Source organism: Pleurodeles waltl, chromosome 6, assembly GCF_031143425.1.
Source record: "Pleurodeles waltl isolate 20211129_DDA chromosome 6, aPleWal1.hap1.20221129, whole genome shotgun sequence".
In the NCBI taxonomy this organism is placed as follows: Eukaryota; Metazoa; Chordata; class Amphibia; order Caudata; family Salamandridae; genus Pleurodeles; species Pleurodeles waltl.
This window is the reverse complement of record NC_090445.1, coordinates 677,662,268-677,675,345: the sequence shown is the minus strand read 5'-3', so window position 1 is coordinate 677,675,345 and position 13,078 is coordinate 677,662,268. Positions and strand designations below refer to the sequence as shown.

At 46.1% G+C, this 13,078-nt stretch overlaps 1 protein-coding gene across 2 annotated transcripts in view; it reads right to left on the bottom strand.

The window, feature by feature from the left end:
* The window catches only part of KLHL33 (kelch like family member 33), a 141,444-nt gene that overhangs the window by 17,804 nt on the left and 110,562 nt on the right, over positions 1 to 13,078 (bottom strand). For both annotated transcript variants that reach the window (XM_069239100.1, XM_069239101.1), the window contains exon 3: positions 6,432 to 7,377. In XM_069239100.1, the coding sequence (XP_069095201.1) occupies positions 6,432 to 7,377 (946 nt within the window). The remainder of the gene's footprint in view (positions 1 to 6,431; positions 7,378 to 13,078) is intronic.

Genomic DNA, 13,078 nt, shown 5'->3' with positions numbered 1-13,078 from the left:
GCTGAAGAGATCCCTTGATCTCTCATTGAAAACCATTACAAACCCGACGCGTGTTTGCACACTGCACCCGGCCGCCCCCGCGCTGCTGAGGGTGTACTTTTTGTGCTGACCTGTGTCCCCCCCGGTGCCCTACAAAACCCCCCTGGTCTGCCCTCCGAAGACGCGGGTACTTACCTGCTGGCAGACTGGAACCAGGGCACCCCCTTCTCTCCATTGAAGCCTATGTGTTTTGGGCACCTCTTTGACCTTTGCACCTGACCGGCCCTGAGTTGCTGGTGTGATAACTTTGGGGTTGCTCTGAACCCCCAACGGTGGGCTACCTTGGACCAAAAACTGAAACCTGTAAGTGCCTTACTTACCTGTTAAAACTAACATTACTTTACCTCCCCCAGGAACTGTGAAAATTGCAGTGTCCACTTTTAAAACAGCTTATTGTGTTTTATGTAAAAAGTATACATGCTAATGAAATGATTCAAAGTTCCTAAAGTACTTACCTGCAATACCTTTCAAATGAGATATTACATGTAGAATTTGAACCTGTGGTTCTTAAAATAAACTAAGAAAATATATTTTTCTATAACAAAACCTATTGGCTGGATTTGTCTCTGAGTGTGTGTTCCTCATTTATTGCCTGTGTGTATGTACAACAAATGCTTAACACTACTCCTTTGATAAGCCTACTGCTCGACCACACTACCACAAAATAGAGCATTAGTATTATCTCTTTTGCCACTATCTTACCTCTAAGGGGAACCCTTGGACTCTGTGCATGCTATTCTTTACTTTGAAATAGCACATACAGAGCCAACTTCCTACAAATGTGTTTGCCAAGATCATAGATATGGTGTCAGACTACTCACAGGAGGTCACTCATGAAACAAAATACCTAGCCAGGGAGGCACAGGCTCGACTGTATGGGGAGGGTGACTAGCTGGGCAAGACTGCAGTGGGTCTGCTACGCAAGCCTCAGGCCCCTACCTATGTGATCAAACCGCTGGACGAACAGCAGACCATTCAATCCACCCCAAACATTTTATTAGATATCAAGTCATCCTTTCACACTAAGCTCTACACTACCACAACTGCCTGTTTGGAGAGCGATTACACTACATACTTTGACAAACTACAACTTATCTGGTTGGACCACGTGCACCAGGAATACCTCAATTCCCCTATCATGGTGGAGGAAGTCATTCATGGTTTGATGGCCTGGACGGCCTGACAACCACCTTCTATAAAGAATTTGCCCCAATCCTAGCCCCCCATTTGCTGGCCACGTACGAAGAATCACTTGAGAGGGACATCTAACCCCATCTCTCAGAGAAGCAGTCATTGTAACAATCCTTAAACCAGATAAACTGGTGCAACATCGCAAATCCTACAGGCTGCTCCGTGATTAACGTGGATAGCAAGATTTTTGCCCATCTCCTGTCCAACCACCTCTCCTCCCTGCAGCCTAAAATTGTCTGACCAATGCACAGTTATTTCAGGCTACTCTGCTTCTCATAACCTGCACACCATCTTTGCCAGTATGCATTATTTAGATCCTCAGTTGTCGCTGCTCTCCTCAATGCCACAAAGGCATTTGACTCCCTCGAGTGGTCCTACTTATTTGCATTACTAGCACGCATGGGTCTGAGCTCCAGATTCCTCTGTCAAATTTGGTTTGCCCACTGTACACGTGCGTCTCAATGGCATGCTGTCAGAACCATTCTCGGTCTCTCGTGGAACACAACAGGGTTTCCCACTGTTGCCCATCCTGTTCACCATAGCGATGGAGCCCCTGGTGGCCCAGCTCAAGCAACATAATGCCCAATGTGGTATTGCCTTCACCTCCAGGGTGCTGGTGTTCTCAATGTATGACAATGATGTTACACTTTACATTCATAACCCACAGACGAACTTGACCCCAGAGAAACATGAGATTATCTGCTTTGGTGGCCACTCCGGTATTTTGATCAACTGGACCAAATTTAAAATATTTCCTATTACGGCTGGCACTCAGAGCTTCTCTACAGAATATCCATTCATGTGGACATCTGAGCCAGTCCACCATTTAGGGATTCCTTTAGCTGTTCTTAACCTTGCCCATCCCACAGACAGCCCAACATCTACATTTTCAGTGCTTCAACTTAATTGCATTAGCCTGGGCGGGCAAACAGCCCACCATCAAATGAGAGACCCTAACACTCCCGTTCAGCCGGGGAGTGGGGCCTTTATGTATGCTACATGATGTCTAGGCAACATGTTCATAGGCACAATAGTTACACCAATGGCTTTACCCACAGCCTTTTCAGCCACATCTCCCGATTGAAGTGGACCGTGAGGCACCATGGCCACTCACCACTGCTCTCTATGTACCATACAAGACTGGACAGGTGGAATTGGACAATGGCAGTTGCATGAGGTTGGCATGGGATGGCCTATTAAGGCATGACCTGGACTATCTTGCCTCTACACCCTGTCCATGTCACTGGGGTTTAACCCCCAGCTCCCACCCTTGCAAGACGCAGGCACCAGAATGCACACCAGAGACCTTGCCAAGTTCTTCGACTGATACCCAGAAGACCAGTTCCTGCCTCCTTGTGAGTGCCCTACTGCCCTGGAAGTACTGCTGTCCCATCAACTTCAGGCTGCATGTCATACTGTACACTTCATCTTTCCAGCACCCCTGACACTCCTGGCCCTGGAACATGTTCTTACTAATCCATCACCACATAAACTAGTGACTAGATTGTACTCCATCATGCAATCATCCGCCCCGATCACTGCGCCAGCAGCCCACACCGCATGGATACTTGACACAAATCCTACATCACAGACATCTGGCAGTCCTACTGCTGTGGCCAACATTATCTCCCAATTACATACTATGAATGATGCACTTTAAATGTTTACACCGCTTATACCGCACCCCAGCACACCTTCGCTGTATGGGGCTCACTGACAATGCACAATGTTTAAGATGTGCTTCTCCCCAGGCCACCTTCAGCCACCTGGCGAGGAGCTGTTTTAGATTAGCTCAGTTTTGGAAAAAGGCATTTTCATTTATCTACAATATCACTGCCAATGCCCAATCCTTTACTCCCATAGTGACGCTCCTCGGATATGTCAGGGACACCCCAGCTAGTAGCTGCTGCCTCTCCGCCATGCTTTTCCTCTTGGCTAAGTGCAGGGTGGCCATCCACTGGGGCTGAAGACCTAGCCCTACTGTGGCTGTCTGGCTGCATGACACAGCTTATTGCCAGGAGCAATTGTTGAACTTCTGGGACCTGATGCCTCTGCGTTCTCACCCCAAGGGCATCTGGGAACTCTTTCTTGCATATATGCGCCAAAGGACCTCATTGTCAACATCAGGGCAGTTTGCGCTCCGAGGGTGACTGGAATGCAAAAACCCAGCACTTACAAGATAAAGTACTTCATGCATTATGGAGATATGCTGTTGTTTAACCTTTTACATTGCAAGTTTAATCCTGAAGACTTATATTCAAGGTGCTTATTAATGCTGTTCATTTGCAATGTATTGTTGCAGGCTTTCAGAGTGTGTCAGGGTGTGGTCCCTTTCCAGGGCCTTCTAGAAGCTTTCTCTGCAGCATGACTGGGTGTGGTTTGTGGGCTGGGCCAAGACTCTATATAAGAGAGCCAGCCCAGCTCCATGTACTCACTATTCAGAGGTCCCGGTGCAGAGCAGCAGCAACTTCCTGAGCTCCTGTTCTGGAGGCCGACTTTGATCTTCCAGGCCTTGCCCTTCATTGTGCTTGTGATCCTTGATCAGGGCGGTAAGGCGGAGGTCGGGCTGGGCCCCCGATCCCGTTCTCGAAGGTTTTCGAGTTCTTAGGCCTAATTTTCATGATAAAGAATTTTACCTCGTGTGTGTGATTGTGCGCTACCATTTCATGGCATTTACAAGGTAGCATTCGAATCGGCAAGACGTGCGATTCATTTCTTGTGCTTAATCCATTTTATTATTTGCGCGCTACCGTTTCATGGCATTTAAAAGGTAGCATTTGAATCGGCAAGACGCATGATTCGTTTCTTGTGCTTAATCCATGTTATTCATTGTGCGCTACCGTTTCATGGCATTTACAAGGTAGCATTCGAATCGGCAAGACGCGCGATTCATTTCTTGTGCTTAATCCATGTTATTCATTGTGCGCTACCGTTTCATGGCATTTACAAGGTAGCATTCGAATCGACAAGACACGCGATTCATTTCTTGTGCTTAATCCATGTTATTCATTCTGCGCTACCATTTCATGGCATTTACAAGGTAGCATTCAAATCGGCAAGACGCGCGATTCATTTCTTGTGCTTAATCCATGTTATTCATTCTGCGCTACCATTTCATGGCATTTACAAGGTAGCATTCAAATCGGCAAGACGTGCGATTCATTTCTTCTGCTGAATCCATGTTATTCATTGTGCGCTACCATTTCATGGCATTTACAAGGTAGCATTCGAAATCGGCAAGACACGCAATTCATTTCTTGTGCTTAATTCATGTCATTCATTGTGCGCTACCAGTTCATGGCATTTACATGACAGCATTTGAATCGGCAAGACGTGCGATTCATTTCTTGTGCTTAACTCCCAGTATTCATTGTGTGCTACCATTTCATGGCATTTACATGGTGGCATTCGAATCAGCAAGACGCCCGATTCATTTCTTGTGCTTAACTCATGATATTCATTGTGTGCAACCATTTCATGGCATTTACATATTTTTGTGGAAATCAGCAATGTGTGCAATTCATGTTTCTGCATTTTAGAAAAACTAAGGGGGTCATTACAACGGTAGCCGCCCGCCAGGCGGTAACCGCCATGCGGCCGCCAATGCAGCCGCACTCAGGCAGCCCCCATTATGACATTCCCGCTGGGCCGGCGGGCGCAAACCAAGTTTGCACCCGCCAGCCCAGCAGGAATGAGGCTGCAACATAGGAGCCGGCTCCTAATGGAGCCGGCGGTGTTGCGGCCGTGCGACTGCTGCAGTTGCACCCGTCGCGCTTTTCACTGTCTGCTAGCAGACAGTGAAAAGCTGGCCGGGGCCCTGTTAGGGGCCCCTGCACTGGCCATGCCATTGGCATGGGCAGTGCAGGGGCCCCCAGGGACCCCAGGACACCCCTTACCGCCAGCCTCTTCCTGGCGGTGCAAACCGCCAGAAACAGGCTGGCGGTAGGGGGGTCGTAATCCCCAGGGCAGCGCTGGCGGATTACATCCGCCGGGGCCATTGTGGCGGTAAACCGCCGGCCTTGGCGGTGCGACCGCGGCGTTACCGCTGCGGTCAAAATACGCCGGGAGGCACCGCCAGCCTGTTGGCGGTGCTCCCGTCGTTTTGGCCCTGCGGTTATAATACCGCCAGGGTCATAATGACCACCTAAGTGTTAGAATTATAGATGTTACATTATAAGTGCAAAATAAGTCCCTTAATACAACTCCTTTGGTGTTCCAGAAAACGTTCAGAATATTTCCTTGTCCTCATGCAAAAAGACTATGCTTGATTTTGAAAACATAATTCTAGAGGATTCTTATGTTTCTAGTCAATGTGTAACATTTCATTAAGAGATTTATTGAGAAGTTTTATTAATCATTCTTAATTTCTTCCCAGGTAACCAGACGTCTTGAGTCCTAGTTAATTCATCCATGCTTAAGTTATCCATGGTTACGATATGACAATACTTAGAATCATAGTCTAGTAAAGATTAATATGATATAATCTTGATATTATGTGTTTTAACCTTTTGCTTCCCAGCTGTTCCCTACATAATCCCCTTTTCCCCACTTGGACTCTCTTAGACTCTGTGACATTCTAATCAGAGTATTGGAGCTGTCTTGTGGTGGACATGTTGGGAACGTGCGCAGACCCCGAGGATCTGGTGACTCTAACACTCATCTGCAGTTTCTCCCCAGGGGCCTGAACATGAGTATGCACCTCAGTCCCCTGACACATCAGACCATCCCCTGGTGGGGGTTACAAACAATTCTGTTCAGCAACTGGTATAATGTCTCCTCGCCACTCTGCTGCTGGCCCTGTGTGTCTGATCGAACAACACCAGTGAACTACTGTGGGCATGCACCTTTGTTTTGTCAATAGACGTTTGTGGCCACCTGTGCAGGGGGAACTATATTGCTACTGTTTATTATATGTCTCTCTGTGCTATGTGCTCATTCCCTCACACTGCACCCCTTCTCATCTCTTCTCTCCCCCTCCCTCTCTGTTTCTACTGTGATACTGTTGTGTTGGTATTTTCTATAAATGACAATAAAAGGGACTTAATAAACAAAGAATGGAACTGTTTTTCATACTTTCAAAGAGACATTGATTCCTAATACTGTAGCAATGTATATCCCACTCTGAGTCAATGCTGCACAGTGTGACAGACACAAGGCCTTGGAGGCTGGTGGCCATCTGTCACCTCATAGGCTTCGCTTACCTGATAGCGGTCTTCAGGACATCTTGCTTGCCATAGTAAAAATTGCCCCCAAAAATGTAGATATTGTTATCCAATGTAATCACCCCATGCCGAAAACGTGGCATGTCTGGAAGAGAATTCAGCTCACGCCACTCAATGTACTTCACAAGACCAATTCCTGTGATGAACTTGTGTGCAAACCACAATTCCTTCCTGGGTTTTCTGTTGGAGAGATCTTCATTGAGGCTATCCCCTCCAATAATGACCAGAACCTTGTCTGGGAACCGTACGCGGCAAGGAAGCTGGCTGATCAAAGAGGGCCCTGTGGGGACACTCAGAAGGGAGGCCTTCATGACTCCATAGCACTGTCCTGAGGGGGCCATAAAATCAACAGCTAGTATCTGCTTGAGCTCCCTGTTAGTCATTAGTGGAAACCTCACACACCTCATAACCCGTGCTGCTTGGGACAGGCGTTGCTTGCGGTCTGTGTTGATCCACTGGACGACTGATAAGAAGACCTCCAGCTCTGTAGTTGTGTAGAGAGCATCTTGACTCAGGAAGGACACAAGCTGGTCCGCTGTAAGGTCCTGGTATTTTGGCACTGCCACCACCTGTTTGAAGTTCCTCAGGATGAAATCCTCAGCAAAGCACTTGAGATCTTGCAAACCGTAGGCATCAGCCAGGGCCATCACATCCAAGCTAAACTCAGGACTCATCTCTTCGCGCAGGAATTGGAAGCACAGTGTCAGCATGCTTTGCATCTGGTATTTCATGGCAGCTTCTGTGATTTCGAAGACACTGTCCCAGCTGACCTGAATGATACCGGAATAGATAAAGTCAATGAACAGGTGAAGGTCTGCAACAGAGAGAGTCTTCAAATTGATTGTTTCCTGTTTTGCTTCTCGCATTCCACTGGTGAACATCCCATGGAAGAAGTCACTCCCAGCTGCTAGAGCGGCACGGTGCACTGCAAGAATATAGGAAAAGCATTATAAATATTTTTGATCAAACTAAAATGGTAGACGTGAAGTAAGGCTCATACAGCACTTGGATGGATTATGGTTATATGCTCGAGTTGGGGACTGTTCAGTCTGAGACAATGGAGTGAGAAGTGTAAGGGGATTTCATTGATGAATTACTTGACACTGGAGTGTGGTGTAACGGGGAAGGCTTGTTCAATAGTCTGACTTTAGGAAATCATTTACTAGCGTGCACATTTCACATCATTCACACTATAATCTTTAAATACAAGTGAATTAATAAACTTCGAATCGGAATATTTCTTGTGATATGATATGACTTTTTTAAATATTTATGGCTGAAATACAGCATGTTATGAGAGTGCAGTATACTGTTGTTGGAATTAGAGTGGCGTGTGCAGTAAGACTATGTGCACAACGCACCATTCTACTAGTACACTAATAGTTGAACGAAAGAGTGTTATCTTGATGTAATCCCGCCCTCTGGGTCAGATCTTCACTTCAACTTTTGACATCGGTGGAGCTCTGCGCAGCAGCACTGAGAGCATTGAGCATTGACAGGTTTGCCCCCCATTGAGAGCCAGGGAGAGATTCTTAAACGGACAAAGAAGTCTTGTTGTTGGGGTGACATGAAGAAAATGAGGGAGGCGGTCCTGTGTGCGAACGGCTTGTTTTAACTTATCTCAAGATGTGTAAACTAAGCAGCTCTCAACCTTACTATGATGACCAACGTGCCAAGTTCCATATTTTGCTGCTGCTGTGGAGCCTACACTAAAATTGTTTGTGCCAAGCTAGAGAATTCTTCTCTGATACCATTTTTTTCACTTTAGCTGCAAGAGAACAGCACCTGGTGTGTTGAAAAACTCAAATAGAGAAGAAAATGTTTGTCGACCTCTAGGGTAAACCAATTCCTTTTGGGGGGCTCCGTCAACGTTCTGTACTTCCTTTTTGGTCTGCTCCCCATTTTGTTTCAGCAGCTATTGTGTCCGTAGGTCGTGCAACACTGTGCAGTTGACACAGGCATTACTCAGTCTGACCAGGAAGATCTTATCACACCGCACCAGAATCCATACACCCCGGCCCTCCCCTGTTCATGTTTCAGCTGGCATGCAACCAGAGTTGCTAGGATTGTAACCATGCTTCAAAGCTGAAGCCCTTCCTACAACATCCATTCCTGCTCTGCAACGTCTTCCTGGTTCCAGTAATTCTTCCATCTGGCTTTCATAATGTGAGTGCCTGAAACATAGCAGCATGGCCACTGGGTCTCAAATAGCTAGTTGGCAAAAACAAAACGATGAACACAGTTAAAAGAGAATGCTGAGACCTAGGGCCAGATGTAGCAAAGGTTTTTACCCATTCTGTGTCTATGGGAAAAAGTGTTCGTACATATGGCCCCTAATCCCTACCTGATAAAGAGAAAGCAGAGCTATCAAGAATCTCTGAGCTATCACATCTTACTGAAATACTGCACTTTAAGTTTTTTTCTCAAAACTTTGTAATTAATTTTTGGGGGGTAACTAACTGCAAGTATAGGTCATTCTGATACTCATAGAAAACTCCTTCAATGTTCTGAATCTCTCCCTCTTCATTCAGTATATGTACTATGTTTTCCGGTGGGTCTCCCTCTTCAACAGCCGAACTGACGTTTTTACTGATGTATCACCCTCTGTATTGAGTCTTTGTCTGTATAACGTGCACAAATCCAGGGGCTGTACAAATTGCCTAGGTGACCTTTCAAGGCCATAACACTGACACTGTTTCATGGGTCCAAGCAAAGTAATGTGTATCTGTGTTTATTAGCTCACTCTGTAAGTTTTGCCTAATACAGCATCAGAACATTGAAACAATCCCATTCTTTCATACTGGTGTGAGTCGAGCCATAGTTCATGTCAAAACATGAATTTTGAGTTTCTTTAATGGATTTCTTGAACACCTCCCCCTGAATCACCAGGTGAGGACATAGGGAATACACCTATATGGGAAGTGATCCATGCTGGCTCCTAAGTTAATTGAATGGCCTTTCTATAAATTATAGGACTGACTACACATCCAACTCATTGCACAGTGTTGATGTGGTAACTATGTATTAGTTTCTAAACCCGAATCATCTTGCAAGATTAAGGAGGTCATTCCGACCCCGGCGGGCGGCAGTCGCCGCCCGCCTGGCGGGAACCGCCATATGGCCGCTCCACGGTCGAAAGATCGCTGGGGCCATTCTGACTTTCCCGCTGGGCCGGCGGGCGCTAGCCAATATAGCGCCAGCAGGCCCAGCGGGAAAGAGGCCTGCAACACTGAAGCCGGCTCCGAATGGAGCCGGCGGTGTTGCAGGTGTGCGACGGGTGCAGTTGCACCCGTCGCGCTTTTCACTGTCTGCTAGGCAGACAGTGAAAAGCATACTGGGGCCCTGTTAAGGGGCCCCTGCAATGCCCATGCCAGTGGCATGGGCAGTGCAGGGGCCCCCTGGGGCCCCAGGACACCCGTTCCCGCCAGCCTGTTCCTGGCGGTGAAAACCGCCAGAAACAGGCTGGCGGGAAGGAGGGTCAGAATCCCCATGCCGGCGCTGCTTGCAGCGCCGCAATGGAGGATTCGCCCACCCAGGGGAAAACCGGCGGGAAACCGCCGGCCCCGGTTTTCCGACCGCGGCTTTACCGCCGCGGTCGGAATGGGCAGGGAAGCACTGCCAGCCTGTTGGCGGTGCTTCCGTCATCCGTGGCCCTGGCGGTCTTGGACCGCCAGGGTCAGAATGACCCCCTAAGTGCCTTAGTTATAGTTTGAAGAGTGGGTTGCCAATCTGCCCACAGCCCGCTTAGCAAATCTACGAGTTGTAGCTATTGCTGGCAGCCTTCATTCATCAGAAGTGCTTTTTCTGACAATGCAGGGGCATTTTCGGTGAAATTACAAAGTGCTTTTTAGCTCAGCATGTCATGGCACCAAATATCAAAAGCAGGTTTTTTTTAATAACGTAAATCAATATGCTTATTTCTGTGGTAGTTTTGTTTTAGTGTTTGGCAGACATTGATCACATATTCCTGCCTTGCACCACCTGGTGGATAGTGATTCCAAAAGGAAAAATCTCTGCGAGTATTGTATAGGAATCACTGTTCTAATCAATGTGGGTAAGCAATGATGTGATGATTCAATGGAGATTGTAAATGATTTCACTAAGAGCCCTTAGATGGGCCTATGGGAGGAATCTAGGCCCATATTTATACTTTTTGACGCAAAACTGCATTAACGCAGTTTTCCATTTCATGGCCCCCAATGGCACTTTAAACATTAAACCAAATACTTACCTCTACTTACATCTACTTACCTCTACTTACCTGGGATGGGGTCTCCTATCCTCCGCTGTCTCTCTGGTGTGGGTGGGGGTATCCCTGGGGCCTTTGAAGGGCACCTGTGGGCTCTTTTTATGGTGTTCCACCATGGGAAAAGGCCCACAGGTCCCCTAACGCCTGACCTGACCCAGGCTTCAAATAATGGCACTAAGCAAGCTTAGTGCCATTATTTAGGCCCGCCTCCCTCCTGTGCACCATTTTTGCACGGGAGGATAAATAAGGCGCCCTGGCCATAGAGTCATTTTAGACCTGGAATGCCTACTTTGCATCTCATTGACGCAAGGTAGTTTTCTGCAGGCAAAAACTGACTTTAACTCCAATATTTTGACGCTGGACAGGTCTAGTGTCAAAATATAAATATGGAATTAAGTTTGCTCTGAAATAGCGTCAAGAAAATGACGCTATTTCAGCACAAACAGAGTATAAATATGCCCCCTAGTTCTAAGACCATTCAGGCCAAACTAATTTTGAGTCACCCAAAGTTGTATAAGCAGAAGGCAGTTGCCAGTCATCTCATGTGTAGGGCTGCAGATTCATATGAATGTGTTATAACTTTATCCATTTTACACTTGCATTTTTTCTTCTTTTCTTGCCCTCCTGCCCTCTTTTCCCACGCATAGGTTGACCCTCCTAACTAGAGTATAAGGTTAGAGAATGTTAAGTTGGTAGTATGTTAAGTTGGTAATTTTAGCAAACCAGTGCTTAATTTGTGCTTGTTGTTTCCGGTGCTTATTTTCGAGAGCCGGCACTTCTTTTTCTGTCTCAAGCATTTACTGTGAGCAAAAGACACACTTGGGAAATACGGAGGAAGAGAAAAACAAAAAAAGCCTCACAATATGAGAAAGCAGAAAGCTGCAAGAGTGAGCTAAAGGGGCAGGGAGTGCCTGTACATGGATTGAAGAGGCCCAAGATGGCTTCAGGATTACGCTGCCTCAGTGTTTTGTGCTCGCACATTTAATTGCAGCAGCTGCATGTTTCAGAGGAGAGCTCTGGGTACCCACGTTTTTATTTACAAATTAAGCACTGTGGTAAATCTTTCCAGCAAGGCACTTCGGAGCTATTTGTTTGTCATGAACTTCAACAGTGAAATAAAGAAGACTGTTTTACTTCATTTAAATGAGTGCCTTCTTAACATCAGAATGGTTGGTTATATTTGTCATCACAGATGAACACATACTTCTCCAGGACACACATGGTAGGCACAGGCACTGAAAGGAGATGGAAAGATGAACTGAGAAGCTTCAATGACTTTGACTTGATGTCCTTTGAGTGACCATACACGATGGAGTCTGGGAAATGTAGTGGAATTCTGTGACGAGCCAGTTTTTCTTCACAAGTTAACAGTCATGGAAGCTCTGCAGCACAGCAACTATCCTGGACAGCACAGCATAGAGACATGATTATCGTTAAAGATGTCAATAGCCAAGAATATGAACACTTACAGTGAAGCCCTGAAACAACAATGGAGTGGTCCCAAAGTCTTTATCGCAACTGGGCCTATCTAGCATTTTCCATAATAAAATAATAGTGAGACAATAGTCAGGTTGCCCCTGAAGAGGAAGGGTAGAACAATGGAAGGCACTATAAGTGATGGATTTATTGTCTGATTTTAACTCAGTTAAAAGCCAAAAGAAAAACGGTTAAGCACAGATTACCCTTCTCCATGTTTTTCAATCCTTTGTTAGAATGTGAAGAACAGTAATGAAACTACTGGTAGGGAATTACTACTGATGTGGTGACCACCCCAGTATCCCCAGTGCTGGAAAGTCATTCTAAAAGTGTACTGTGGTAGAGGCAAAACTTTGATTGTCCCATGTGCACATCAATAATGTCAAATTATAAAAAGTAGTGGTGTATTTCCTAATTACTTTGCATAGTCCAATACAAAAATAATATATGTACACCATAGAAAAAGCATTTTTTGACTTGCCTATGTCTTTGGCACCATTTGACGAATCTTCACAAACACTTCCTAAAAAAGGTGGCCCAGTGATTCTTGTTGCACACAGGAAGTTTCGGGGTGATCCGTCAAGTGGGGATAGAGAACAAGGGGGCTCAAAAAACATTGCATTTCCCATGGAAATTTCCATAGGAACTGTCAACACGTCTACAGCCCAAACCACTGAACGGAAATGCACCACATTTGGCAGAAAGCTAGCTGCCAGTATGCAGATTGTGCTTTTCATTATTTGGTGTAAATCTGTTCAGTGGTTTAGGAGATATTTAAGGGCAAATACATTTGTATATCTCTGGCTGAGAATCGTAAAATTAGTGAATTTTCATGAATACGCTTGCAAAAAGAAGTGTTGCAATTGGCTGACTGCAACCTGACTAGAAAGTTGTAACCGTC